Source organism: Oryctolagus cuniculus, chromosome 17 (assembly GCF_051225735.1).
Source record: "Oryctolagus cuniculus isolate XC-2025 breed Fujian yellow rabbit chromosome 17, ASM5122573v1, whole genome shotgun sequence".
Lineage (NCBI taxonomy): Eukaryota > Metazoa > Chordata > Mammalia > Lagomorpha > Leporidae > Oryctolagus > Oryctolagus cuniculus.
Window position 1 is genome coordinate 21,152,541 of NC_142883.1, and position 27,037 is coordinate 21,179,577.

General features: G+C 50.0%; 2 protein-coding genes across 2 annotated transcripts; both read left to right on the top strand.

The window, feature by feature from the left end:
• The first annotated feature begins 827 nt into the window (after nucleotides 1–827).
• Nucleotides 828–4,656, top strand: LOC100343164 (keratin, type I cuticular Ha1). Its single transcript, XM_002719376.6, has 7 exons — nucleotides 828–1,241; nucleotides 1,412–1,494; nucleotides 1,873–2,029; nucleotides 2,797–2,958; nucleotides 3,048–3,173; nucleotides 3,342–3,562; nucleotides 4,240–4,656. Exons 1-7 carry the CDS (start codon nucleotides 894–896, stop codon nucleotides 4,391–4,393), a joined length of 1,251 nt encoding a protein of 416 aa, XP_002719422.1. The 5' UTR covers nucleotides 828–893; the 3' UTR covers nucleotides 4,394–4,656.
• A 10,381-nt stretch (nucleotides 4,657–15,037) lies between these two features.
• On the top strand, nucleotides 15,038–19,104 carry KRT34 (keratin 34). Its single transcript, XM_008271796.5, has 7 exons — nucleotides 15,038–15,446; nucleotides 15,547–15,629; nucleotides 16,432–16,588; nucleotides 17,392–17,553; nucleotides 17,643–17,768; nucleotides 17,937–18,157; nucleotides 18,626–19,104. Exons 1-7 carry the CDS (start codon nucleotides 15,099–15,101, stop codon nucleotides 18,705–18,707), a joined length of 1,179 nt encoding a protein of 392 aa, XP_008270018.4. The 5' UTR covers nucleotides 15,038–15,098; the 3' UTR covers nucleotides 18,708–19,104.
• The last annotated feature ends 7,933 nt before the right edge of the window (nucleotides 19,105–27,037 follow it).

Below are 27,037 nucleotides of genomic sequence, written 5' to 3' on the forward strand. Positions count from 1 at the left end.
TTCAGGTGATTGGCCCCATTGGACTTCCCCCCAATTTTCCCAATGTACCCATTCTCTGTGGAAAAGTTGGACGGCACTTCCTCATTCCAGTCTCACTCACTTCTGCCTCCAGACACTTTTCCTGGGCAGTTTAAGTGCATGCATGTGGGTCTCCCAGCTTGCATTTTTAAGCCCTCATTTAAAATTTTTTTCCAGAAAATTTCCCTTTGTCAAACTAATTATTGAAGCCCCCACCCCTAAAACCCTCCCCTTACAGCTCTCAGACATGATGCAGAGGGCATTGTGTACTCCCTTAAAGCACTAACAGGTGTCCAACCTTTGCAACCATGGCCCAAGTCAACCTTCATCATCCAGCTCAAGACTTCCAGGGACGGGGGTGCTACATCATTTAAAGACTCTTCTCTTAAAGCAAAGGGCAGGAGAGTCTGCTGCTGCCATTTGAGGCGACTTCTTCCTCAAAAGCAATCTGTGTCTCCCCCTGGAAATGTTGGGGCGGGGGGGGCAGGACCTGAGATACTTTTGCACTTGCAGCATCACGTGACACAGAAGAATGCCACTGCATGGACCAACTCCCAGTTAATGGCCTCTTTGAAGGTCTACCACAGAGCGTGAATTCATGGGTACACAGCCCGAGCTGGAGCCCTGACTTAGCAAGAAGCTCAGTAAAGAATTTTATGGGAGAAGGGACTCTGGCGAGGAAAGCAAATAACAGACTGGGGCGAAGGGCGTTTGAAAACCAGTGAAGAAATAAAAAGAAGAAAGACATCGCCTACCACGTCCACGCCTCCACGGCGGGGGTATAAATGCAGCCCCGAGGAAGGAGACCCACAGCTCCGTGGCTTGGAGAACTTGGACTCGCTCTTCAGCCGGGCACCTCGCTCCCTCCCAGCGCCATGCCGTACAACTGCTGCCTGCCCAGCCTGAGCTGCCGCACCAGCTGCTCCTCCCGGCCCTGCGTGCCCCCCAGCTGCCACGGCTGCACCCTGCCCGGGGCCTGCAACATCCCCGCCAACGTGGGCAACTGCAATTGGTTCTGCGAGGGCTCCTTCAACGGCAGCGAGAAGGAGACCATGCAGTTCCTGAACGACCGCCTGGCCAGCTACCTGGAGAAGGTGCGGCAGCTGGAGCGCGAGAACGCGGAGCTGGAGAGCCTCATCCAGGAGCGCTGCCAGCCGCAGGAGCCCCTGCTGTGCCCCAGCTACCAGTCCTACTTCCGCACCATCGAGGAGCTCCAGCAGAAGGTGAGCCGCGGGCTGCCGTCTCCGGGCCAGGGGGAGTTCGCTCTGATTCTCACTCTGGGTGTTTTGCTTCTGCGCCATCAGGATCCCTGCTGCATCTTTTGCCTATGAGAGAGAATTGGATGGCTTCATACTTAGTTTCCATGCTCACTAAGCAACCTCTCCCTCCCCAGATCCTGTGCACCAAGTCTGAGAACGCCAGGCTGGTGGTGCAAATTGACAACGCCAAGCTGGCTGCCGACGACTTCCGGACCAAGTGAGTTGTTTAGGATCCACACGAGCACCCGTTGCTTTTGTTTCTCCTCTAGTTAAAGGAAAGAGATTTCTACAGCTTTCCTAAACACCAGAGCGATCCAGCGGTAGTGAATGATGCTGTAGAGGACTGGGGGAACCAAGGAAAGAATCACAAAACCAGATGAGGGCTCAAACCAGCCTGTTCAGCTGGGGATCAGTATTGGGCCATGACTCGGCCTCCAGAGCTCCGTCTCCTGGGTCTACTCCCTGCACGATGTATGTGTGTGTGTTTGTGTGTGTGTGTGTGGTGGGGTGGGGGACAAGCCCACAGGGTCATCAGAGATCTTCCTGTGTTTCTTAAAGACATGCCAGTTGCTGCTCTGACCCTGTCCTTGTGCAGGTACGAGACAGAGCTGTCCCTGCGGCAGCTGGTGGAGGCCGACATCAACGGCCTGCGCAGGATCCTGGACGAGCTGACCCTGTGCAAGTCGGACCTGGAGGCGCAGGTGGAGTCCCTGAAGGAGGAGCTGCTCTGCCTCAAGAGGAACCATGAGGAGGTGAGGCTGGGACGAGGAGGTGGAGAAACATGATGGGCTGTCGGGCTGAGGCGGGGCTTCTGCGGTTTGGAGAGGCAGAATCACGACTATGAGTATCAGGCTGAGCCTGTCTTCATACATTTTCTTTCAACACACCCAAACGTGGAGACGAAAGACCTGGAGAGAGGCAAAACCTGGCCATGTTCCCTCGCACACTCAAAACTAGTGCACCGTTGGGGATTCCAGAGCAGCTTCGCCCGTGTTTGCTCTGTGTTGGAGCCGGGGTCCCAGCACTGCTGGGCAGAGTCAGTTTTGTCTCCCCAGTGTCCCCAAATCAGACCCCACACGTGGGTCTCCACTGCTTCAGTCTTGGAGAAGAAAGACGAGCTTCTCCTCTCCCTGTGGGGAGGGGTCGGGACACGCCCTGACTTCTCGCTCGCTCCCAGTGGTTGATACACAGCCTCACATGGTGCAGCCGGGGTTCTGCACCCTGAGGTTCTCACAGCCAATCTGCAGGCCTGGGAAGTTGCGGACTAGTCAGTGCGCCCGTCCTTGGCATCCAGCAGAACCTGGGATGCCTTTTTGAAGCCGGCACCATAGCATGGCCATGGTGAGGAGGCAGCTGTGTGATACGACTGCAGACAATTTGCCTAGGGCTGTCACAGACAGCTCCCCTTGCCGTTCCTTTCCTGGTGAAACACACCCACGGGGCTTCCACAGGCAATGCTATTTCTGAGAGCCCATTCTTTGCTGAGGTTGCGTAACTCTTGATTTTCCCCCACCCACAGGAAGTCAACACCCTGCGCTGCCAGATTGGAGACCGCCTCAACGTGGAGGTGGACGCCGCCCCCACCGTGGACCTCAACCGCGTGCTCAACGAGACCAGGTGTCAGTACGAGGCCCTGGTGGAGACCAACCGCAGGGAAGTGGAGGAATGGTTCACCACGCAGGTACGCACCCGGGACCCACCCCGAGCCCCACGTCCTGCAGGGCCCTTGAGGCAGGGTCTGACCCCATCTTCTCCCCTTGGGCGTTGCAGACCGAGGAGCTGAACAAGCAGGTGGTGTCCAGCTCGGAGCAGCTGCAGTCCTACCAGGCCGAGATCATCGAGCTGCGCCGCACGGTCAACGCCCTGGAGATCGAGCTGCAGGCCCAGCACAACCTGGTGGGTACCGCTCGCACCTGCTGGGGGCACCGCGAAGCCGGGGAGGCAGAGCCGCTAGGGTACCCCTGGGGCCACGCGGCCTCCTTGGCTGTGGAGGGAGAAGCCCCCAAAGAAACCCTGGAGAGCAGCAGCCGTGTGACCGTCGCCTTTGTGTTCTGTCCCCCACAGAGGAACTCCCTGGAAAACACGCTGACGGAGAGCGAGGCGCGCTACAGCTCCCAGCTGTCCCAGGTGCAGTGCATGATCAGCAACGTGGAGTCGCAGCTGGGTGAGATCCGGGCGGACCTGGAGCGGCAGAACCAGGAGTACCAGGTGCTGCTGGACGTGCGGGCCCGGCTGGAGTGTGAGATCAACACGTACCGGGGCCTGCTGGAGAGCGAGGACTGCAAGTGAGTTCACAGCTGGAGGTGCCCGGTGCAGCTGCCGTTGCGAGGGTGCTGCTCGGTTGGATCTGCGCAGGGATTGCACACCTTGGGAGGGGAATCACGCCTTCACCCCAGGCGGGTGCAAACAGGTCCCGGCAAGCATGCTATGGTCAGCATTCAAAGCCTGGAATGGTTTGGGTAGAGAGTTGCTGGATAGAGAAGCTGACACTGCATAGCCAACTGCATTCTACTGAGATGATAGTGCACCCCGGTTTGCATCTTGATATGACACACGAGCGATGACGTCTCTCATTCTTACAGTGCCGTGTTGTGCAAGGGTCCATTTCTGTGTGCTCCCTTCTCTGGGGTTGCAGTTACTGCCAGGCAGGCTGGATTTGGTTTTCTCTCTGCAGTCTATAGAGGAAGACCCCGGGTCTTGGAGAAGGCCAGTGACTGGCCCCTGGGTCCCAGCTAGGGAAGGACGGAAGTGGGAGATGTTAGAGTTTGTGAGTGGCTATGGTGCTTTGGGACCCTATGGCATAAATACCATTAGCATTTTTTTTTCCAAGTAGGAGAGCCTGTGGCCGCTCTCTGTGGAAGGCCAGGCCAGGTCCTGACGGGCATGGCACTTTTGGGGTCACTCTGATATTTTATTCTAACGCTTCCCCAACTCATCCTTGCACCTCCTTCTTTTCCTCCAGGCTGCCCTGTAACCCCTGTGCCACGACCAACGCGTGCAGCAAGCCCATTGGGCCCTGCGTCTCCAACCCCTGTGTCCCCTGTGCTCCCCCGACCTCCTGCACACCCTGTACCCCACGGCCTCGCTGTGGGCCCTGCAACTCCTTCGTGCGGTAGAAGCCAGGGCATGTGGCAGCAGCTAGGATGCAGGGCCTGGGGCTCAGAGCTGTGGCCTGGCCCTGGGTCATGCCACAAGAAGGGCCTGAAAACACGACCTGCATGACTGGCGCCATCCCAGCGAGGCAGGCGAGAAGCTCCCCGCAGCCCCAAGCCGCTCGGACCTCCTCTGACCGTCCCGCCACCCTCTCCTGGAGAGCTCTCTTAAGGGCCAGCGGCCCTCCCTTGTATCCTAATAAATGCAACTTCTCTGGCAAAGCAGCAGCCTTGCTCATTGGTATTCATTTGTTTCAGCGCGCTCATCACTGAGTAGTCCATAAAAAGCCACTTGAAAGCCACACCATATAATGTCCTGACTCTCAGCCGCCAGAGCCATTCCATGCCCGGGGGCATGCGGCTGGCCCAGTGCCCTGGACCCATGGGTGAGGCAGGCAGGCCGCCGGCAGGGAGGAGGGCGAGGCAGCAGCAGCGCTGTGGTCTGCATCTCCTCCAGACCATTCCTGAATATTTCTCTTGGCCTGCACATCTCCAAAGTGGAACCTGGGAGGCATGAGCTAAGGGTTGAAGACAGATGCCAGGAAACTCATCTTTCCTCTGCAGGAGGAGTCTTATTTTTATCTTCTTAAATTATCTTAATTTTCTTTGAAAGAGAGATACACAGAGAGGGGGAGACAGAGAGGCAGACAGACAGACAGATCTTCCATCTTCTGGATTACTCCCCTGCAACAGCCAGGGCTGGGTCAGGCCAAAGCCAGAAGCCTGGAACTCCATCCAGGTCTCCCATGGGGCTGGAAGAGGACCCAAGGACTGAGCCTTCATGTGCTGCCTCCCAGGGTGTGTGTTAGCAAGAAGATGGATCAGAAGTGGAGTCACCGGGATGTGGACCAGGCACTCTGAAATGGGATGTGGGTGTCACGGATGGCATTTTTCTAAAAAAAGATTTATTATATATTTATTTGAAAGTCAGAGTTACAGAGAGGGAGAGGCAAAGGCAGGGGGAGAGAGAGGGAGAGAGAGAGAAGAGGTTTTCCATTCGCTGGTTCATTCCCCAAATGGCTGCAATGGCCAGGACTGGGCCAGGCTGAAAGCCAGGAGCCAGGAGCTTCATCCAAGTCTCCCACGTGGGTCCAGGGACTCAATGACTCGGGCCATCTTCTGCTGCTTTCCAAGTGCCTTAGCAGGAAGCTGAATCAGAAGTAGAGCAGCTGGGATTGAGCCAACACTCTGATATGGAATGCAGTCGTCCCAAGAGGTGACCCAACACAACTCAACACAACACTAGCTCCTGAGTTTTTAAAATCATTCTTCTTACTTTATAATTATATCTCATGCGTAACTATAGATAAAACCTGGTTCAAAACCCTTAGTGTCTAGTAATAAGCTGTGATTTTGAGCAGGTTTCCAAAGCTCCATTTATTAATCTGAAAAATAGGCTTAGTTTCCAGAATTGTCACGAAGATTAATTAAGATAACGAATCCATACATTTTCAATAAATGAAAGCTATGTAGTTTCCTATTGCTGCTCTCATGAATTATGACAAAGTTAGTGACTGAAAACTGAAAAATTTATTACCCTAAAGTTTTCTAAGTCAAAAGTCAAAAATCAGTCTAAAAATCAAAGTTTTGGGTTGTGTTAAAGTTAGGATATCAAGTTGTATTTCAATATACTAGTAATGAACCATCTGAAAAGGAAATAAAGAAATAATGCATTTGAAATTGCAGCAAAAATAATAAAATACTTAGGAACAAACATAACTGAGAAGAGTAGGACTTGTGCAATAAAACTGCAAAACATTGCTGAAAAAATTGAAGATATAAAGTTATATCATGTTCATGGACTAGAAAATATTCCCATTTTAAGATAGCAATAATTGCCAAAGAAATCTATATATTCAATACAATCCCTACCAAAATCCCAGCTACATTTGGGGCAGATTTTTAAAAAAATATGAAAATTTATATCGGCTCTCAAGGAACCCCCAAAAAACAACAACAAATGGGGCTGGTGCTGGGGCGTAAGCAGGTAAAGCCATTGCCTGCAGTGCTGGCATCCCACATGGGTGCCAGTTCTAGTCCCAGCTGCTGCACTTCCAATCCAACTCTCTGCTGTGGCCTGGGAAAGCAGTAGAAGATGGCCTAAGTCCTTGGGCCCCTGCACCCATGTGGGAGACCTGTAAGAAGCTCCTGGCTCCTGGCTTCGGATCAGCTCAGCTCCAGCCATTGCAGCCATCTGGGGAGTGAACCAGCAGATGGAAGACCTGTCTCTCTCTCTCCCTCTATGCCTCTGCCTCTGCCTCTCTGTAACTCTGCCTTTTGAATAAATAAATAAATAAATAAGATTAAAAAAAAAAACACCACAATTTTTGAAGAGAACGACATTGGAGAACTCACTTCCTGATTTCAAAGCTGAGCACAAATCTACGGTAATTAAAAGTGTGACATCAGCATTAAGATTTATAGGTCAAAGGACTAGCATTAAGAGCCCAGACATCAACCCTCACATTTATTATTGAATGACTTTTGTCAAGGGTGCAAGATCATTCAATGAGGAAAAGATGGTTTGATCAAGAAATGAGACAGCACTCTGGAGGGACGGGTAGTTCTGGCCAGGGACGGAAGTTCTAGATCTGTAAATCCTGCCATTTTCCAAAACCAAAAATCTTCATCTATGTAGCTGTACCTTAATTTTGTAAATAAATGGGTTCTATATTTCTTTAAACACTTCCATGCGGCTCTTTATTTTTCCCAGGTGATCCGCCAGGGTCATCAAACACACAGCAGGACAGTGGCCTTGCTTTGGAACCCGCCTGGCTCCGGTCTGCTCTCAGAGCGTCTGCAGTAATTGGTCTTGGGTTCAGCCTGGCCACTCCCAGGGAAGTTGTAGAAGCTCTACAAGTCACAAGTTTGCAATGAGTCAGGTTGAGACCCATTTACTAGAACCTGGGTTCTAGCACGGATGGATCCTCTTCGCGACTGTTCTTGGCCAGGACGTGTGGCTCCTATGAACTTTAGTGTCCCCAAATGTGAAGTGAGAGGTCACCAATCTTCTCTACCTGCTTTGTACACATGCCAGGAGGAATGTGGGGAATTGAGTTTATGGAGACACTGGTAAAACAGGATGTTTTTATTAGGATTGTGGATAATTTTGGTTATCACCAACCCAACACATAGCTAAGCTTCTTAAGGGTAGGAAAGCATGATATATTTTTCTTCTTCTTTTGGATTTCATGCCCAGCAGTGGAATATCTGTATTGTCTTATCAGCTTTCACACCACCATTTCTTTCTTTTCTACACCTTGCTCAGCATCAGGGGTATAGGCTTTGCCCAGTATTGCTTGGCACTCCTTGGCTGTGGCTCATCTTCTGATGGGTGCCCAGTTGGATGGCTTCATGGTGTGACCTGTTTTATTGGCTCCTGGGCTTCCCTGGACTCACTCTTAGCCAGCTACATTTATTGCTTTCAGACATACAACCTCCCAGGTTCACCTGCTGAGTGTTTTTGCCAATTCTTTTCCTTTCTGTTTCCCTGAACATGTTATGTTTGCTATGAGATAGAGATAAGCTGCTTTTCTTCATGCCTGTATCTGCCATCATTTGAGTTCGTGAAGGCTGAGGCTTCCATTAGCACCTGCAGAAGAAGATCAATGTGGTCCAGGGGTGCCCCGCATTTTCTTCACTGACGGCCTGTCCCAGTACTCCTAGGAGTATAAGCCTGTGGGACTGGCCACTTTTTAATCTCAGTTTAAAGTAAAGCAATGTTCAGGAAGCCTAGGTTTGTCTTTTGTTAAAAAAATATTTCTTTATTTGAAAGGCAGAGTTACAAAGAGAGGGAGAGACACATAGAGATCTTCTATCCGCTGGTTCACTCCCCAAATGGCCACAATGGCCAGAGCTGGGCCGATCCAAAGCCAGGAGCCAGGAGCTTCTTCCAGGTCTCTCACGTGGGTGCAGGGGACCAAGCACTTGGATCATCTTCCACTGATTTTCCCAGGCCATAAGCAGAGAGCTGGATTGGAGGAGGAGCAGCTGGGACATGAACTGACGTTCTTATGGGATGCTGGCACCGCAGGTGGAGGCTTAGCCCACTACGCTGCAGGACCTGCCCCTAGATGTGTCCCCAGATCTGTGTGCTCAGAGCAGCATTGGAACCCTGGACCTCTCTTTGTGTCTTCTCCCAGTTCTTGCACCCCAGCCTGGGTCAGTGTCTGTAACTCACACGGTGTGAAGAGCCAGACAGACCTGAGTCTACTCACTCGTGTCATTTTGGATGAGTTATATTTCCACCCAGCATCTCAGATTCTTCATCTCTGACACAGGGTGACAGTAATGGAGTCCCAGCACCTAGGTTTCACTACCACTGGGGCCATGTGGGCAATGGGTCCAGGCACATACTCAGTAGAGTTTCACAAAATCCTTCATCTGACCCTCTGGGCAAATGACGAGAAGGATGAAATTCATAGAAATCACCCTCATCACCCCCTTGCCTGACCATGTTCTCACACAATATCTCAGTCAACTTTCACGAAAAACCTCAAGGCAGGCAGCATTATGGTCACCTCAGTTTAAGAGATAACGAAAGCAGCACTTAAAAGGAACTAGTTTTCTGAGCTCATATCATAGAAAAGGACATGGATCCAAGTCATTGAACTGCAAATGTGTGGTTTTTTGAGGGGTGGTAATGGTATCAGTGAGATGATGGACTAGAAAGTCCTGGACCCCCCTTACTGCTATGCACATGGTAATCCAAAAAAATACACAGATCAACTCCCTTTGTGAGAAATGCAATAAATAGTTCAGGGTTTAATAACCAAGCTGCCAATGCACTAACTTCTGTCTTCCTTGCTTGCAGTGCTGATGGAACCAGCATACTTTATTCTTTAGACATATAATTTGAAAGGTGGAGGAGAGGGTTGGAGGAGGAGGGAGAAGAAGGCAGAGAGAGCTCCCATCCACTGGTTCACTTCCCAGATGCCTACAATGTCTGGGACTGGGTCAGGGCTGGAGTCAGAAGCCAGAAATTCAACTCAGGTCTGCATGGGCAGGAATCTAGAATCAGGAGCTAAAGTCAGAAATGGAACCAAGATACTCTAATGTGGATGCAGGGTCATAACCACTAGGCTTGATATCCTCTCCCTCAACATACTTCAGACAGCTAGGAGCCATTGGGAACAAAAATGGTGATTTGGGTAGTTTACTCACATTTGTCACAACACCTTCCTCCTGGCCCAGTGCAGAGTGAGCTGGCAAAAACCAGAGATCTTAGTTTCTCCCTGGAGAAAGAGTTGGGTCACATGTCCAGCGTTCTGACTTTCCTGGGGCTGCCTGAGGATGGTTCCCTATCTCATCTGTGTTACACTGATTATCTCTGTATATCTGGAGGCTGCCAAGAACAAAGATGGTGCTTTGGATTAGGACAAGGCTTTGAGAGGTCTCCAGAACATCTGGCTGGGCTGAATGGTGAGGGTCTTCTCCTGTATGACTTCAGCCCATAATGTGTGGGTAAGGTTGTTTTTTATCTAATGCACAGAAAACAGCTCAAATATTTAAGAAAAATGAAGAAACAGGGAAAATATGCCCTTAAAATGGCACAAATCTCCAGAAACTTACCCCAATGAGTGAGCTATGTGATTTACCTGGAACAGAATTCAAATAACCACCATGAAGATGCTCTTTGAGGTCAGGTGAACAATTCATGAACAAAATGATGATTTTAACAAAGAGACAGAAAATACCAAAAAGTATCAAACAGAAGATATGTTGCTGAGAACATAATAAATGAACTGAAAAATTCAGTGACACATAAAATTGTGCAGAAGAAAGGATCATCAAAGTTAAAAACAGGCTGCTGGAAATTATTCAGTTAGGGGAGGAAAAGGAAAAAAGAATTAGAAAGAATGATGAAGGTGTAAGGGACTAAGGGACACCACCAGGTGGACCAATGTACACATTATTGGAGAGGGGAGAAAAAAGGGTGGAAAGTTGGTTGGCACCGCAGTTCACTTGGCTAATCCTCCACCTGCGGCACCAGCACCCCAGGTTATAGTCCCGGTTGGGGCGCCAGATTCTGTCCTGGTTGCTCCTCTTCCAGTTCAGCTCTCTGCTGTGGCCCAGGAAGGCAGTGGAGGATGGCCCAGGTGCTTGGGCCCTGTACCCCATGGGAGACCAGGAGGAAGCACCTGGCTCCTGGTTTCAGATTGGCGCAGCGTGCCGGCCATAGCGGCCATTTGGGGGTTGAACCAATGGAAGGAAGACCTTTCTCTCTGTCTCTCTCACTGTCAAACTCTGCTTGTCAAAAAATAAAAAATAAAAAAGGGTGGAAAGTTCATTCAAATAGTAGTGAGAACTCCCTAAATCTGAAGAAGGAATCAGACATCCAGACAGGATGTCCACTGAACCCCAAAGAAGTTTACATTGATCAATACTGCAATTAAACTGTAAAAAGTCAAAGACAAATAATTTTGAAAGCAGAAAACATGACTTAGCACATGCAAAGGAACATACATAAGACAACCAGCACACTTCTAAGCAGAAACCTTGCAGACCAGAGCAGAGTAGGATAATACATTCAAAATGCTGAAGGAAAAACTCTGCTAACCAAGAATACTATACCCAGCACAACAGTCCTTCAAAAGTAAAGGTGGAAATAAAGACTTTCCCAGACAAAAAGCTGAGAGAGTTCATCACCACAAGCTCTGCCTCAGAAGAAATGCTAAGAGGAGTTCTTCAAGTCGGAACGAAAGGATGCTAAGTAGCGCTGTAAAGGCATATGAAACTATAAAACTTGCTGGTGAAGGTAGAAATATCGACAAATACAGAATAATGTAATATTGTAATGATGGTAGATGATCACTTCCAATTCCAACATGAAAGCTAAGACAAAAATATTAAAAATAACAATACTGATGGGCTATGTTAATAGATTTATAAGATAAAAATGTCAGTTGTGATATCAGTTATATAAAGTGTGTGTATAAGAAGTAAAAGTGTGGTTTTTGGGTAAAGCTGAATTTAAGTTGTCAGCTTAAGACAGACTGCTGTGGCTGTAAGCTGTTTTGTTTAAGTCCCATGGTAACCAAAAAGGAAATAGCTATAGAAGAGAGACAAAAGAAAGAGAAAGGGATCAAAGCATATAAACATAAACAATAAATGAAACATGAGAGAGTAAGAATGGAAAGGAGGGACAGAAGAACTACAAGACAGACAAAACATGAACAAAATTGCAATATTAAGTCCTTCCCTATCAGTAATTGCTCTAAATATAAATGAATAAATCAAGAGACATGGAATAGTCAAATGGGTTAAGAAAACAAGATCTGTCTACATGGCATCTACAAGAGACTGGATTCAGATCTGAAGATACACAGTGAAGGGATGGAATCACACTCTACCCAATACATAGGCATCATTATTATCTGCCAATTAAAAATTATGAAAAGAGAGAGTAGAATGGCTACACTTAGGTCATTCAACAATGTAGACTTTAAGTCAAAAACCGTCACAAAGAGACAAAAGTTCACCAGGAAGATAAAGCAGTCATGGATATATATGCAGCCAACATCAGAGCACCTACATATAAAGCAACAATTTATAGAAGTAGATGGAGAAATAGATAACAACACAATAACAATAGGAGATTTTGATATGCCACCTCCATAAAGGATGAAACATTCAGAGAGAAAAAAACCAGTAAGGAAATAATGGGCTTGAACAACACACAGAACAAATGGAACGAGCAGACCCATCCACAGAGCATGCCACCAGCAGGAGCAGAATTCACACTCTTTTCCAGGGTACACCGAACAGTATCCAGGCTCCATCAATATTAGGTCACACATTTGAGAAGATTGAAACCACATCACATCTTTTGCTACTGCTGTGAAATGAAACTAGAAATGAATAACAGCAGAAGAAAAGCCCAAACATGCACAAATAGGTAAAAATTAAACAGCATACTCTTGAATAACCAAAGGGTCAGAGAAGGAATCCAAATAGAAATTAAAAAATATATTGGTGCATGAAGAAAACACAATATATCAAAACTTGTGACAGGCAGCAAGAACAGTACTAAGAGGAAAGTTACAGCGATAAATGGCTGCTTTAATAAAGAAGGAACATCTTGGCCGGCGTCGTGGCTCACTAGGCTAATCCTCCGCCTTGCGGCGCCAGCACACCCGGTTCTAGTCCCGGTTGGGGTGCCAGATTCTGTCCCGGTTGTCCCTCTTCCAGGCTAGCTCTCTGCTGTGGCCAGGGAGTGCAGTGGAGGATGGCCCAAGTGCTTGGGCCCTGCACCCCATGGGAGACCAGGAGAAGTACCTGGCTCCTGCCATCGGATCAGCACGGTGCACCGGTCACAGTGTGCCAGTTGCAGCGCGCTGGCCGCGGCGGCCATTGGAGGGTGAACCAACGGCAAAGGAAGACCTTTCTCTCTGTCTCTCTCTCTCATTGTCCACTCTGCCTGTCAAAAAAAAAAAAAAAAAAAAAAAAAAAAAAAAAAAGGAACATCTTAAACAACCTAATTTTATGCCAGTAAGGAAATAATAAAGGTTAAAGTGGCAATAAATAAAAATAGTAGAAAAAAACAATATAAAAACCAATGAAACTAGATTTTTTTTTTTGGACAGGCAGAGTGGACAGTGAAAGAGAGAGAGACAGAGAGAAAGGTCTTCCTTTGCCATTGGTTCACCCTCCAATGGCCACTGCAGCCGGCGCGCTGTGGCTGGCGCACTGCGCCAATCTGAAGCCAGGAGCCAGGTGCTTTTCCTGGTCTCCCATGGGGTGCAGGGCCCAAGCACTTGGGCCATCCTCCACTGCACTCCCTGGCCACAGCAGAGAGCTGGCCTGGAAGAGGGGCAACCTGGACAGAATCAAGTGCCCCGACCGGGACTAGAACCCAGTGTGCCAGCGCCGCAAGGCGGAGGATTAGCCTATTGAGCCACGGCGCTGGCTGGTTTTTTTTTTTGTTTTTTTTTTTTTTTAAGATCTTATTTATTTGAGAGATAGAGTTACAGACAGAGAGAGGGGGAGACAGAGAGAGAGGTCTTTCATCCACTGGTTTACTCCCCAAATTGCTGCAACGGCCAGAGCTGCGTCAATCCGAAGCCAGGAGCCAGGAGTTTCCTCAGGGTCTCCCACATGGGTGCAGGGGCCCAAGCATTTGGGCCATCTTCCACTGCTTTCCCAGGCTATAGCAGAACTGGTGGGAAGTAGAGCAGTCAGGACTCGAACCGGGGGCCCATAAGGGATGCCAGCACTGCAGGTGACAGCTTTGCCTGCTATGCCACAGCGCCGGCACCAAGATTTGGTATTTTAAAATGATAAACAACAGCAACCTTTAGCTGGACCAGCGAGAAGGAGGACCCAGATACACACAGTCAGAGGTGTGCTTGTCTGACCTTCTCACGCTGCCCTTGAAATCTGGACGCATCCGTCAATGGCTTGTGCTGTGTCCCACAAATAACCTTCTGGGATTTCATTGAGCTATGACTTTGTTTCTAGGAAAAGCAGAACGACAGGGGGAAAGAATGTGAGGCGTGGAGGGCTGCTCTGTTAAGATTCACTACTGGGGATCGGGAGACTCCACAGGGCCTGGAAGGCAGTGGGTAACATGACCCCAGAGGTGCTGGAGAGGCGTGCACCTGCCAGACAGTATTGCTTTCAGGGCAGCAGAGTCCAGCTACACCCTTGCAGGACGGTGACTTGTCCCAGGAGCGTCTCCAGCTGCTGTGCTCCATACCTCCAGGGGCGCTAATACCCTTAGAGCGTCAAGTCTGGGAAAAGGGACAGAGAAGTTTCTCTCTTTCATGTATTCACAGAAACTGTGGCTGCAGTGCAGGTTGGTAAAGATGTTCTGTTACGGGCTGGATGTTCTGTTACAGTTTCTGTTGCAATGACTTTGCCAATGGACAGCTTGAGCAGCCACAGGCACCACCTAGGTGAACAGCACGGCTGTGTTCTATTAGATGTCACACACACACACACACACACACACACTGCAGTTGTTGGCCTGTGGACCTTACATTGTGGATCCCCCTTCCATGTTCTCCTCCCACCCAGCCAGCCAGTTTCCATGTTACGTTTTCCCTACCCAGCCACCGACACCTAACTGCTTCAATCCCTGCATATAGAGGAGAATTCACTAAGCCTTGGCCAACACTAAGGCTTGGGTCCTTACAATGAACACAAGGCGAGAGTCTGCGGTAGAGACCTGGTGACCTGAATGCTGAGCGGAGGGCAGCTCTGGGAGGAGGGGGCCCCTGGAGGAGTGCTCCCCTGAAGCTCTCTTTCAGGAAATGTAGTGGCGGCACCGCATGGGGCGGGAGTCTCAGGCTCCCAAACGACTCCACCCCACGTCGCCGGCTGTCCTCCCCTCTGAGTAATGGGGACAGGCTTTTGGGCAGCGATTATTCGGCCTCCTTTGAAGCCATCTGATGAAACTCTGATTTCATCAACCACTGAGCAGCCAGGAGGAGCCTGGTGTGACACAAGCTAAATGGAATAATTTTATGGGAGCATTATTTTGGAAACAACTAACTAGCATATTTTGGAGAAAAATTAGCTGAAGCATTAGAAAAGGAAGTTATGCTATGTGCCAGTTCCCCACCCACATTTAAGGGTATAAAAGGATCATGGAGGCAGGAGAGACTCAGACCTCACCCACATCCACCTCCAGCAGCTCACCTGCTCACCCGTCACCTCTCCCAGCGCCATGCCGTACAACTGCTGCCTGTCCAACCTGAGCTGCCGCTCCAGCTGCTCCTCCCGGCCCTGCGTGCCCCCCAGCTGCCACGGCTGCACCCTGCCCGGGGCCTGCAACATCCCCGCCAACGTGGGCAACTGCAATTGGTTCTGCGAGGGCTCCTTCAACGGCAGCGAGAAGGAGACCATGCAGTTCCTGAACGACCGCCTGGCCAGCTACCTGGAGAAGGTGCGGCAGCTGGAGCGCGAGAACGCGGAGCTGGAGAGCCTCATCCAGGAGCGCTGCCAGCCGCAGGAGCCCCTGCTGTGCCCCAGCTACCAGTCCTACTTCCGCACCATCGAGGAGCTCCAGCAGAAGGTGAGCCGCGGGCGCCGGGGCACCCAGCAGCAGCTGGCTCTCCTGGAGCAGCAGAGCCTTTCCAGCGGAAGTGGACCTCACACTAGAACTTGTGTTTCAGATCCTCTGTGCCAAGTCTGAGAACGCCAGGCTGGTGGTGCAGATCGACAACGCCAAGCTGGCCTCTGATGACTTCAGGACCAAGTACGTGGATCCCTTTGGGTCACAGGACCCCCCAAGGCCCTCATGGCTCCTGGATGGGCCCAAGGGGAAAAATGTCATCTCTCACTGTTTATTCTTCCTCTTAGGACTGCTCATGTCAAATCAGGGTCTCCTGGGCCGTTCATTCTTCAGTTGACATAGATTGAGTATCTCTTACCCCGAATTCGTGGGGCCAGAAGTGTTCCAGATATTTTTTATTTTTGGACTTTCTCATATTTGCACTTACATAAGAGATGTCCTGGGGATGGCACCCAAGTCTAAACATGAAACTCATTTAGGTTCCATACATGTACAACTTCTATACACAGTTTGAAGGTAAATTTTATGCAATATTTTTAGTGCACCTGTATTTTGACTGCAAACCATCCCATGAGGCTGGCTGTGGGATTTTCTACTTGTGGCTCATGTTGGTGCTCAGAAGGTTCCAGATTTTGGACTTTTGCATTGGGGTTGCTCAACCTATTTTGATCTTTATGGAAGGGCTTCTTAAACTCCATAATTCAGAATTGAAATTAGTTTTTTTTTTTGGGGGGAAGGGGGTGGGTTGATTTGGTGATGTATTAGTTGGCAAATTGCGAGCAGAGTGAAAGACTCCATCTGAGGAACCCCTCCTGGTGTTGGAGTGAGCCTGTGCATGCATAGCTGGAGAGAAACATGTGGAAGGGAAGAGGCAGGGAACTGTGTGAGCTCACAAAGATCCAGGCCAATCTTATTCAAACAAGACCTGGACGAGGAAGATGGGCATCTATCCTGGCTCATCCTTCCCCATCCTTTGTGCTGGAAGGTACCAGACGGAGCAGTCCCTGCGGCAGCTGGTGGAGGCCGACATCAACAGCCTGCGCAGGATCCTGGACGAGCTGACCCTGTGCAAGTCGGACCTGGAGGCCCAAGTGGAGTCCCTGAGGGAGGAGCTGCTGTCCCTCAAGAAGAACCACGAGGAGGTAGGAAGCAAAGCGAAAAAGAATGATGCTGCAGAGATAAGCCACTAGCATCGGGAATCGGGAGGCCGTTACTGTCAGGCTCTCTGGTCTGGGATCATCTCTGAAGAACTCGAAGTTAACGCAGCATGAGTTGGTATGGATCTCTACCAAGCAGCTGCGTGTTGGCTGGGGAGCTGTTGGCGAGGGCCAGGAAGAACACCCACCAACTGAGCCCTGCTCTCTGCTGGTCACTGTTAGAGCCTGAATCTGGATGTGGAGATGGGGGAAAAGGGAGAATGAAGACGGGGCTTCTGTCTTCAAAGAGCTCATGGTCTCGTGTGGGGAGACAGTCACGCAGACACCGTGGTGGAACCCTAGACAGTGAAATGAGTACTGCGTGAGATGGGGGCAGAGCATTTCCAACCCAGTTGGCCTGGGAAGACACAGGGAGCTCTTCTCAGATGCGAGGGTGGGAGGGCCATGTTCGGGGCTCCAGTCCAGGGGCGAGGCTGAGCAAAGATGCAGAGGAGGACGCGCAGGGTGTGTTTGACTGGGGCTGGATGTGCAGCACCTACGGGGATGTGGGGGAAAGAAGATGAGAGATGGGACTTGCTCCAGACCTTGCACTTAGTCTTAGAGGAAGTGTGAATTTGTTTCTGTTTATTTGGAAAAGGAGTTGATGTGACCCCTGTTTGGCAGGTGTATGCATGTCTTTGGGAATGATTAGGCTTTTTAGTGCTTTTTGGGTAGGGTTGTGTTCATGTTTGTAGGCAGGAATTGCAGGTGCATTTCTGTGGGTTTATTCCCTCCCCCTGCTCCATCAGGAAGTCAACACCCTGCGCTGCCAGATTGGAGACCGCCTCAACGTGGAGGTGGATGCCGCCCCCACCGTGGACCTCAACCGTGTGCTGAATGAGACCAGGGCTCAGTACGAGGCCCTGGTGGAGACCAACCGCAGGGAAGTGGAGGAATGGTTCACCACGCAGGTGCGCACCCAGGACCCACCCCGAGCCCCACGTCCTGCAGGGCCCTTGAGGCAGGGTCTGACCCCGTCTTCTCCCCTTGGCTATTTCAGAGTGAGGAGCTGAACAAGCAGGTGGTGTCCAGCTCGGAGCAGCTGCAGACCCATCAGGCCGAGATCATCGAGCTGCGCCGCACGGTCAACGCCCTGGAGATCGAGCTGCAGGCCCAGCACAACCTGGTGGGTACCGCTCGCACCTGCTGGGGGCACCGCGAAGCCGGGGAGGCGGAGCCTCTGGGGTACCCCTGGGGCCACGCGGCCTCCTTGGCTGTGGAGGGAGAAGCCCCCAGAGAAACCCTGGAGAGCAGCAGCCATGTGACTGTTGCCTTTGTGTTCTGTCCCCCACAGAGGAACTCCCTGGAAAACACGCTGACAGAGAGCGAGGCGCGCTACAGCTCCCAGCTGTCCCAGGTGCAGTGCATGATCAGCAACGTGGAGTCGCAGCTGGGTGAGATCCGGGCGGACCTGGAGCGGCAGAACCAGGAGTACCAGGTGCTGCTGGACGTGCGGGCCCGGCTGGAGTGTGAGATCAACACGTACCGGAGCCTGCTGGAGAGCGAGGACTGCAAGTGAGTAGGGTAGTAGAGAATTCCTGGGAAAAATGCGTCTGGTGGGGTGCAGGACACAGTGGACCAATTTTCAGTTGCCAACAACACACATTAATCAGTGTCTGCTCTGTGGAGATGGGTGATAAGGAAATGAGGAATGGTGAAATAAAGGGAACATCCCCTGCCCGGAGGCTGCCCATGTCAGGTGGTGGTAGGGAGATGGCCAGGCACAATACCTTTGAGTAGGGCAGTTTGTGTTAAATTCCATGACAGCTCAAGAGCATGAGATACTATTTTCTAAAGGTTAATTTTCCACTTTTGCCCACAGCAATCTGGGAGAGGCAAGGGGAGAAGGATTTGGTAATAATTAAAATCTGATTCTCACCACTGGGAATTCAGAGAATGTCTAGTTAAGCACAAGGTATTGTGCGTGTCTTAGAGTTCTCTCCATGCCCTGCCCGATCCATTCTAAACCACTGTGTCCCCCAGGCTCCCCTGCAACCCGTGTGCCACCACCAACGTCAGTGGCAGCTCCTGCGGACCCTGCTGCAGCTCTCAGAAGCGCTGCTAATTGAAACCCTTGCATCCTCTTCGAAGACATCAGTGAAGCCTCCTAGCTCACGCACAGGGAATGTCCTTAGCTCCTGTCTTTGCGGAAGTGCAGTTGCCATCCAGAAACCTCACCGTGCCAGCCGCCATGTGGCTTCACACTGAACCACGCTCTACAGCCAACAAGCCACGGCCCTCGTCAGCTTCCCACACCGGGACAAAGCCTTCGTGTGGCGGCTTGAGCCTCACTGTTTCCGAGGGTGCTCAGCTCCCCGCACCGGGAGCTCCGAGGGTGACTTTTGGGCGTTTCCTGTACGTGCTGCGTTTCCTGCTCTCCTTTCTTCTTTGGTATTCTCTGGAATGTCAGGAGGCTACTTCATTTACTTCCCAATAAACTTTATTTCTGTGGCATAGTAACTGCATTTCTCATCCATATTCATGCCTTGTTAAGTACTCATCATGACTGTTTCGTAAAAAATACCCCTTCATTAAGACAATGAGGTGGCTTAGATGACCGAGCCGAGCCTCTGTGCTCCACAGGAAACACAGCTGGCGAGCCAGGGCCGTCCTGCTGGGACGCTCTCTCCAAGGGCAGAGCTCACAGGAAGCCAGGCCTCCGATGTCTGTGCCTATCCTGCCTTGGCTGCCAGGCCCTTGGCAATTCTGAGAATGCTCCTCAGACCTCACTGCTGGCCCCCACTGTCACCCTCATCAGACTAGAGGGGTCCACTGCCCTTCCTCCCGAAGACAGCTTCTGTAGAAATCACTCAGAGAGCAGCGATCCGGGCCGCTCACCTCACCGCACCTGCGTCACCTGTGCAGCTGCTGGCTCCTCCCTCAAAATGCATCTTCGCTGATTTCTGTGGCCTCACAGGCTCTGGGCCTCTTCCTATTCCTCTGATCACATCTTCTCAGTCTTCTCATTAGCTGTCTCCCCTCCCCTCTCCCAGATGGGGTAAGCACCTGGATCCTTAGCCCTCTGTTTTTCTGGATGAGGACCCCCAAGTCTTGCTCTCACCTCAGCTCAAGTGTAGGGGTCCGACTGTGGCCTAGTTTTGCTGGTGTTGAGCCATTGCATCTTGTTCAACTGGACAAAGACTTATCTTTGACAGATCGGTGCATCTTGCTACCTACTTGCTATCCAGAACCTGTGGCCCCCAAAAAGACTCTCAATGCAGTCAACTCTCTTCCCTCGCCTTTTTTATGTTCATTCTTTCCCTTAGATCCTCGCTCATAACTATAATGTTCTCCATAATCTTTTTAAAGATTTATTTATTGATTTGAAAGTCACAGTTACATACACACACACACACACACAGAGAGAGAAAGAGAGAGAGAGAGAGAAAGGTCTTCCATCTGCTGGTTTGCTCCCCAGATGGCCGCAACCGCTGGAGCTGTGCTGATCTGAAGCCAGGAGCTTCTTCCAGGTCTCCCACAAGGGTTCAGGGGCCCAAGGACTTGGGCCATTTTCTTCTGCTTTCCCAGGCCATAGCAGAGAGCGGGATTGGAAGTGGATCGGTGCCAATATGGGATGCCAGCACTGCAGGCGGTGGCTTTACCCGCTACGCCACAGTGCTGGCCCCTCCATAACTTTTTTTTTTTTGACAGGCAGAGTTAGACAGTGAGAGAAAGAGAGAGACAGAGAGAAAGGTCTTTCTTTTCTGTTGGTTCACCCCCCCAAATGGCCACTGTGGTCGGCGCACTGTGCTGATCCAAAGCCAGGAGCCAGGTGCTTCCTCCTGGTCTCCCACGCGGGTGCAGGGCCCAAGGACCTGGGCCATCCTCCACTGCCTTCCCGGGCCACAGCAGAGAGCTGGACTGGGAGAGGAGCAGCCGGGACAGAATCTGGCGCCCCAACCGGGATTAGAACCCGGGGTGCAGGCGCCACAGGTGGAGGATTAGCCAAGTGAGCCGCAGCGCTGGCCCTCCATAACTTTTTAATCATCGCATTTTTTATAATTCTAAGAAAGGTTAATGTTCATTAAATAACCCCCAACAAATATGAATCCTAAGGAACCCTCAACTTGCCACATCTCTGACTTTTCAAAGCAGTCAAGTCTATAGGCTACAATCTCAATTATCCATTCAACTTATCTCTGTCTGGTTGACACACTATAATCAATTATATATGAACATATATGCGTAGAATTAGTATGCACACCAGGTCTGATGGGGGTTCCTGAGAAACACAAGTGAGTGACCCCCAGTCCCAGCTTGCAGCACGTTTACGACCTGGAGGGGCTAAGACGCAGAGACAGACCTCGCAGACAAACATCAGTGTGGATCAAGGACTGGGAATCTCAGAGAGGGCGCTGGGAAGAGGCTCCAGAGGATGTAGCACTCAGGGCCGGTGCTGTGGCACAGTGGGTGAAGTCACCGCCTGCAACCCACAGCCCGTGTGGGCACCAGTTGGTGCCCCAGCTGCTCCACTTCCAATCCAGTCCCCTGCTAATGTGTCCGAGGAAGCAGTGGGAGATGGCCTGAGTACTTGGGTCCCTGCACCCGCGTGGGAGGCCCTGATAGAATTCCAGGCTCCTGGCTTTGGCCTGGCCTAACCCTGGTCATTGCGACCATTTGGGGAGTGAACCAATAGGTAGAAGACCTTTCTCTTTCTCTCTGTCTCTCCCTAACTCTCTCTTTTAAATAAACAAACAAATAAATAAATAAATAAATCTAACTTTTTTTAAAAGAAGGATGTAGCACTCAATCAAGGCATTGAAAACCAAAGTAATATGTCTGTGTACATTTTGTCTGCCTTTCTTGTGCTGCAGGCCCTGCAACAAGAGATACCATCACTCCATTAAAGACTCATGTGAAACATGACCTACCGTGAGTAAAATCAATAAGGAAGAGTAGCACTAATGAAGATTCATGAGAAGGTTATTAAAACTTTATATACCTTCCCTGGTTTCACCTTCAATCAACTGTTATTGGGTGATATAAGCATAATTCTGAAATCAAGTGTGAGAGGATCTGTTTGGACAGATGACTTCACAGATCTGAGAAGAGGGGAAGTTTTCTAAGCAAGAATTTGCCTGGTGAAAAGATGAGAACTCAGAAGGTATTATTGGAAACTGACCAACTAAATCCTAACCTGGGATGGAGGGTGACTGGGACAATGGAAGAAAAAACTGATGGTAGTGAAACCATATCTGAGAGTCCTTTGAGTGGTTCTCCATAGATTTGAAATATAATATCCATCAGATGGTATCTCGCAGCTCTGTCTGTACTGGGGCATGGTGGGCATTTGATGGAGTTGCATCAAACAGAAGGAAGATCCACAAGGAATCTGGTGAGGGATAACCAGGTCTGATGTGGGTGGAGGAGGATGGGGTAAAGAAGGGATGGGTTTTAGAGGTGTGGCTTAGGATATGGAAGCCGATTGGAGGTAGGGGACTGTGGAGAGAGAAGGAAGGAAACTAGTAGGGATTGAGCACTGTATCAGCCAGGGTTCTTCAGAGAGACGGAGCCAATAGGGAGATATGTAGCCAGGGATTTGCTATAAGGGACCGACTCACACGCGTATGGAGGCTTAGAAGTCCCACAACCTGCTATTGTCAACATGGCCTTGAAAAGCTCAGGGTTTGGTTGGAGCCCCAGCCTAGAGGACCAGGAGCATCCTTGTCAGAGGTCAGGGGAAGGCGGATGTTCCAGCTCAATGAGAGAGAGAGAGAGAGAGAGAGAGAGAGAGAGAGAGAGAAAGAGAGAGAGACTGCATTTTCCTTTCGTCTGCATCTTGTTCTGTTTCTGTGCTCAACAGATTGGACAACACCAGCTCACCTTGGTGAGGGAGGCTTTTCCACCAGTAGACTGATGCAACTGCCCATCTCTCTCTCTCTCTCTTTTTAAAGACTTATTTTATTTATTTGAAATACAGAGTTATAGAGAGAGGAAAAGACACACACACAGAGAGAGGTCTTCCATCTGCTGGTTCACTCCCCAGATGGCCACAACAGCTGGAGCTGCACCAATCCGAAGCAAGAAGCTAGGAGCTTCTTCTGGGTCTCCCACGTGGGTGCAGGGGCCCAAGCACTGGGGCCATCTTCTACTGTTTTCCTAGGTCATAGCAGAGAGCTGGATCGGCAGTGGAGCAACCGGGACTAGAACTGGCGCTTATATGGGATGCCGGTGCTTCAGGCCAGGGCTTAAACCGGCTGCGCCACAGCGCTGGCCCCATCTTGATCTCTTTAAAAACATCCACAGATATTTCCAGAAACAACACTTCACCAGCTGTTCATCAGCTGTCTGGGCATCCCTTAGCCCAGGCCACTTGGTCCATAAAATTAACCACCATACACAACTACTAGGGACCTGAAGTTTTTGAACTTGAGATAATGAAACAGCAGCAGGCCTCCAAAGGAAAGAGCTGGAAAAGAATGACTGGAGACCATTGATCAAACGATAGAGCTGACACGCGGCTCTCCTAAGTCCCTGACACAAGATTCAGCTCTGGTTTTTCCAGGTCTCCAAAGGTAGAGATGACGTCTGGCTGCTGTAGGTGGAAGTGAAATAGAAGTGGTGGAAGTGATACAGAGGTCAAGGGTTGCCAGAGTTTAAAAGTGAGAGTGGCGATGGAATACGAGAATCAGAAAACCTACTGGATAGAGAAATGGGGAGACCTCTAGTTAGTAAAAATGATGGCAGGATCTGTGGTTTGCTCAGTGAAGGAGCTGGCTTCTAGTGGTCCCTTCACAAGTGTCTCAAGTCACCGGCTTGACCGTGAGTTTAATGTGAAAGTTCTACACAACACATTCACACTAAGCATCAGTCTGCTTCTCTTTATCCTCTGTGTTCTGCTAAAAATGTTTTAGCATCTGACCTTGTCCTTGATCTTCAGAGAGTCTACATAAATAGCCTTCATTTCTTCTATAAAGGATCCCGGAACCCAGCTTCCCCAGGAAGACATTGTCCTGGATTGTTTGACACTCTTTGCCTCTCTTCTAGACCAGATGGAGTCAAACCACAGCCTGGATGAACTTGGCACTTTGGTGACACTGTTTGATACTTGAAGACCCCTAAACTCCATTCCCACTAGAAGTCCAGGACCAAGTGTAAGGGAAGCAAAGGTGGCTCTGGGGGGAGCCTCTGGACCTACAGCCTCTGAATCCCATTTGGAGGTGTTGGTCACTGTCTTGGCTCAGCCCATCTTACTACCGACCTGAGTGGTTTTCCATCATTTCTCCTGCTGGTCCCTCACCAGAAGTCCTGTTGAGTAGGTGTGTTTGCTGAGTTCCTGGATTACCTCCACTCTTTCTCCCCTTGATGTAGTGAGGCTAGGGGACCGATGAATTAGCAATGAATTAGCAATGCCTGTATCTTGTTCTTGTAGGCAACTCTTGACTGGCCCAGCAGCATGGCTGCTGTTGACATGGGACAAAGAGTGCTTTCAGTCCTCTACCTCCCCTTGAAGTCCCCCTTTGGCATAAAGCAATCTTTTTTGCTCTGTGTGTGCACCAGGATACCACTCCTGGATGGTTCTGGCCGTCTGGACACGTGAAAATACAGTTAATCTGTAAGTGGCCCAATTTGTTACTTTGCACTTCTAGGAGAACAGCTTTTGCATTTCCACTGTGAGCATTTCAAGCTGCAGGGCCTGGCCATCAGGGAAGATGGTTCTGAGAGGAGGGAGGTGTCTCCATGCCTTTAAGGTCAGGTCGCAGGGCGGGTGGCCTCAGCAGGAGGCTGGCCGGACTCCACGCCTTGGTTAAGAGCCACTGGGCACTGTGTGTAGCTTCTCCCTGGAATCAGCCTTGGCTTCGTAATAAATAGCACCCTTCAACCTCAACTGCAATTTGCTCACATCTTGGGACCAGAAGCCCAGCCATGGCGTCTGGCACAATTACTCGGGCAGGTGTAAAGCCTTCCTAGTTGTTAGGATTTGATTTGCTCATCATGCTTTTTGAAAGGTCATTGGCAGAGACAATATCATTACTAGTCAAAGGCAAGAATTCATCATACCCAACAATTGGAATAAATACCAAAAAGCTGCCTTCCTGAGTTCTTGGGAAGTTAATTGCAACTTGGCTCTTTTTTCAATAGATCCACGTCCCCCTTTGAATCATCCATGTTTGAGGACCGTGTAGCTATGCACCCGTCATGATTGCATGGACCCAAGAAGTGCTGAAGGTCACATTTTCTAAACTCTGCCCTCCACTTTCAAAGATACGAGGTCTCTTATTTCTGAATTCTTCCACTTTGGCTGAGGTAGACGGTAGTCTGACTCCATGGATTCTGATGAGTGCATTTGGTAGTCTGCAACAAGTTGTTCTTTTTCTATTCTTTAAAATTGCCATTTCTAGGGGCTGGCACTGTGGTGCAGTGGGTTAACGCCCTGGCCTGAAGCACTGGCATCCCATATGGGCTCTGGTTCAAGTCCTGGCTGCTCCACTTCCAATCCAGCTCTCTGCTTTGGCCTGGGAAAGCAGTAGAAGATGGCGCAAGTCCTTGGGCCCCTGCACCCACGTGGGAGACCCAGAAGAAGCTCCTGGCTCCTGGCTTCGGATCGGCGCAGCTCCGTCCTTTGCGGCCAATTAGGGAATGAACCAGTGGATGCAAGACCTCTCTTTCTCTCTGTCTCTACCTCTTTCTGTAACTCTGTCTTTCAAATAAATAAAAAAAATTTAAAAAATTTTTAAAAATGCCATTTCTAGTTTTTTTTTTTTCTTTTGAATCTTGGAGAAAATTAAATCAAAGGGGAGAAAGACAAGGGGTAGTGGAAAGCTAGTGGATCTGGTCTCATCCAATAGGACTTCAATCACCTTCACACTGGGTTTAAACTGACATACCCTTTGCACATCTCACTCATGGGAGGGGGGCGGATAATTTTAAGGGCAGGGAGTTGTGGCCTGTGAGTGTTGTGGAGGATATTGGTATCTTCAGGGTCACTTTCGAAGACCACCCATTCTTTCCCAAGAAGCCCTTTGCAAGAGCATATTTGAAACGTCTCCATGGAAACGTCTTTCTGATCATCCAGAAAAACACAGGTTATTATTTTACAGTCACAACTTGTTTCTGATCCATTAAAGATGTTACTCATCTCGGTTGTTTATCCTACTCACGGGGCTTGGTTTCAAATGACATTTAGTTGGTTCCAAAAATAAGTGCACCCTTGGAAGATGAAGATTTGCTTCCCATGAGGATAACCAGAAGAATGTATCTGGGGCTGCAAAGGCAAGTTTGAAGAGAGGCTGATCTGAGCCAGGACTGCAGGACAGGAATTAGCACATGGCTTCCCACAGGAGCTGCCTTGAGCGCACTCAGAACTATTATAAAACTACTATAAAGCCCTCAGAGTTCACAGCTCCACTTAGAATAGCACAAGAGAAGAACATCTGTTTGCCAAAATGTCCCGATGGCTATGAGATGCCGGCTATGCACAATGAGAGGGGGCGACTCTGCTCGTCCTTTAGAGAGCAAGGCTCGGGTGTTCCGACATCAGGCCAACCCAGAGTTTCCTGTGTCCAAGTCTCTAGTGGGAATCATGCCTTCTTGCTTAGGAAAACTCCGTGACAATACTTTTGGCTCCCTGATGGAGAAGGACAGGTGTGTTCATTCTTGGCTGATTCTAATGTAGGAGAGGATATTGTCCAGCACTGACCGAGCTGCACGGAGCTCAGGCCGTCTCTGCGCTGTTACATCACAGTAGTGAGAAGACTGGAAAAGAGGGGCGGTACCATGTGATGCAGAGAGCATGGCCACTGGACCCGAGAGAGCAGCGACCGAGTCTTGACTTCCTGTTGGCCGTCAGTGACCTTGAGCGACTTCCCAGAAGTACGATGTCCTTGTCTATAGACATTGGCTGAGGGTCAGGAGGACTGGAGGAGTTAAAGCAGATGGGCACAGCACAGTGCCTGGTGTGCAGTGCGTGCTTAGCAAGCAGGAGCCCTCACCAAAAGCAGAGTCATCCCTGCCTAAACATGTAGTTCCATGCTTCTTGCATAGCAGGTGCTCTGAAATTGTTGCTTCTCTTAATGTTCTTGTGAATACTGAATAATAGCAGAAAAGGAGCCAGGGAGACTTCCCACAGTAAGAGGGCAGAGTTTCCCACACCTGCCAGGCTCAGTCATGAAGGAACATTGAACTGATGGCTGCAGTGGTCCTTTCTGAGCAGGGTTGCCAGCGTCCCCTGCTGCACAGTCTGGCATCCAGATGGCTTTTTCCACAGTGTCCTAGCTGAGTGTGCGCCGGGCTCCTGGTGCCCCCGGCTCCGGAGGTCAGCCCAGGGCTGTCACTCTAACCCAACGCTCTGGGCACAAACACTGTCGGTGGCAAAGCTGGTCACTTTGAAGCCAAATCATGATGCTGTAACTTAACCAGCCAGCCTGATTGTCAGGAGTCCTGACATAGCAAGAA

Coding starts and splice junctions, on each gene's coding strand:
- LOC100343164 (XM_002719376.6), top strand. CDS start 894: ATGCCGTACAACTGCTGCCTGCCCAGCCTGAGCTGCCGCACCAGCTGC. Junction 1,495..1,872: donor GCCGACGACTTCCGGACCAA/GTGAGTTGTTTA, acceptor GTCCTTGTGCAG/GTACGAGACAGAGCTGTCCC. Junction 3,563..4,239: donor CTGGAGAGCGAGGACTGCAA/GTGAGTTCACAG, acceptor CTTTTCCTCCAG/GCTGCCCTGTAACCCCTGTG.
- KRT34 (XM_008271796.5), top strand. CDS start 15,099: ATGCCGTACAACTGCTGCCTGTCCAACCTGAGCTGCCGCTCCAGCTGC. Junction 17,769..17,936: donor TGCAGGCCCAGCACAACCTG/GTGGGTACCGCT, acceptor TGTCCCCCACAG/AGGAACTCCCTGGAAAACAC. Junction 18,158..18,625: donor CTGGAGAGCGAGGACTGCAA/GTGAGTAGGGTA, acceptor TGTGTCCCCCAG/GCTCCCCTGCAACCCGTGTG.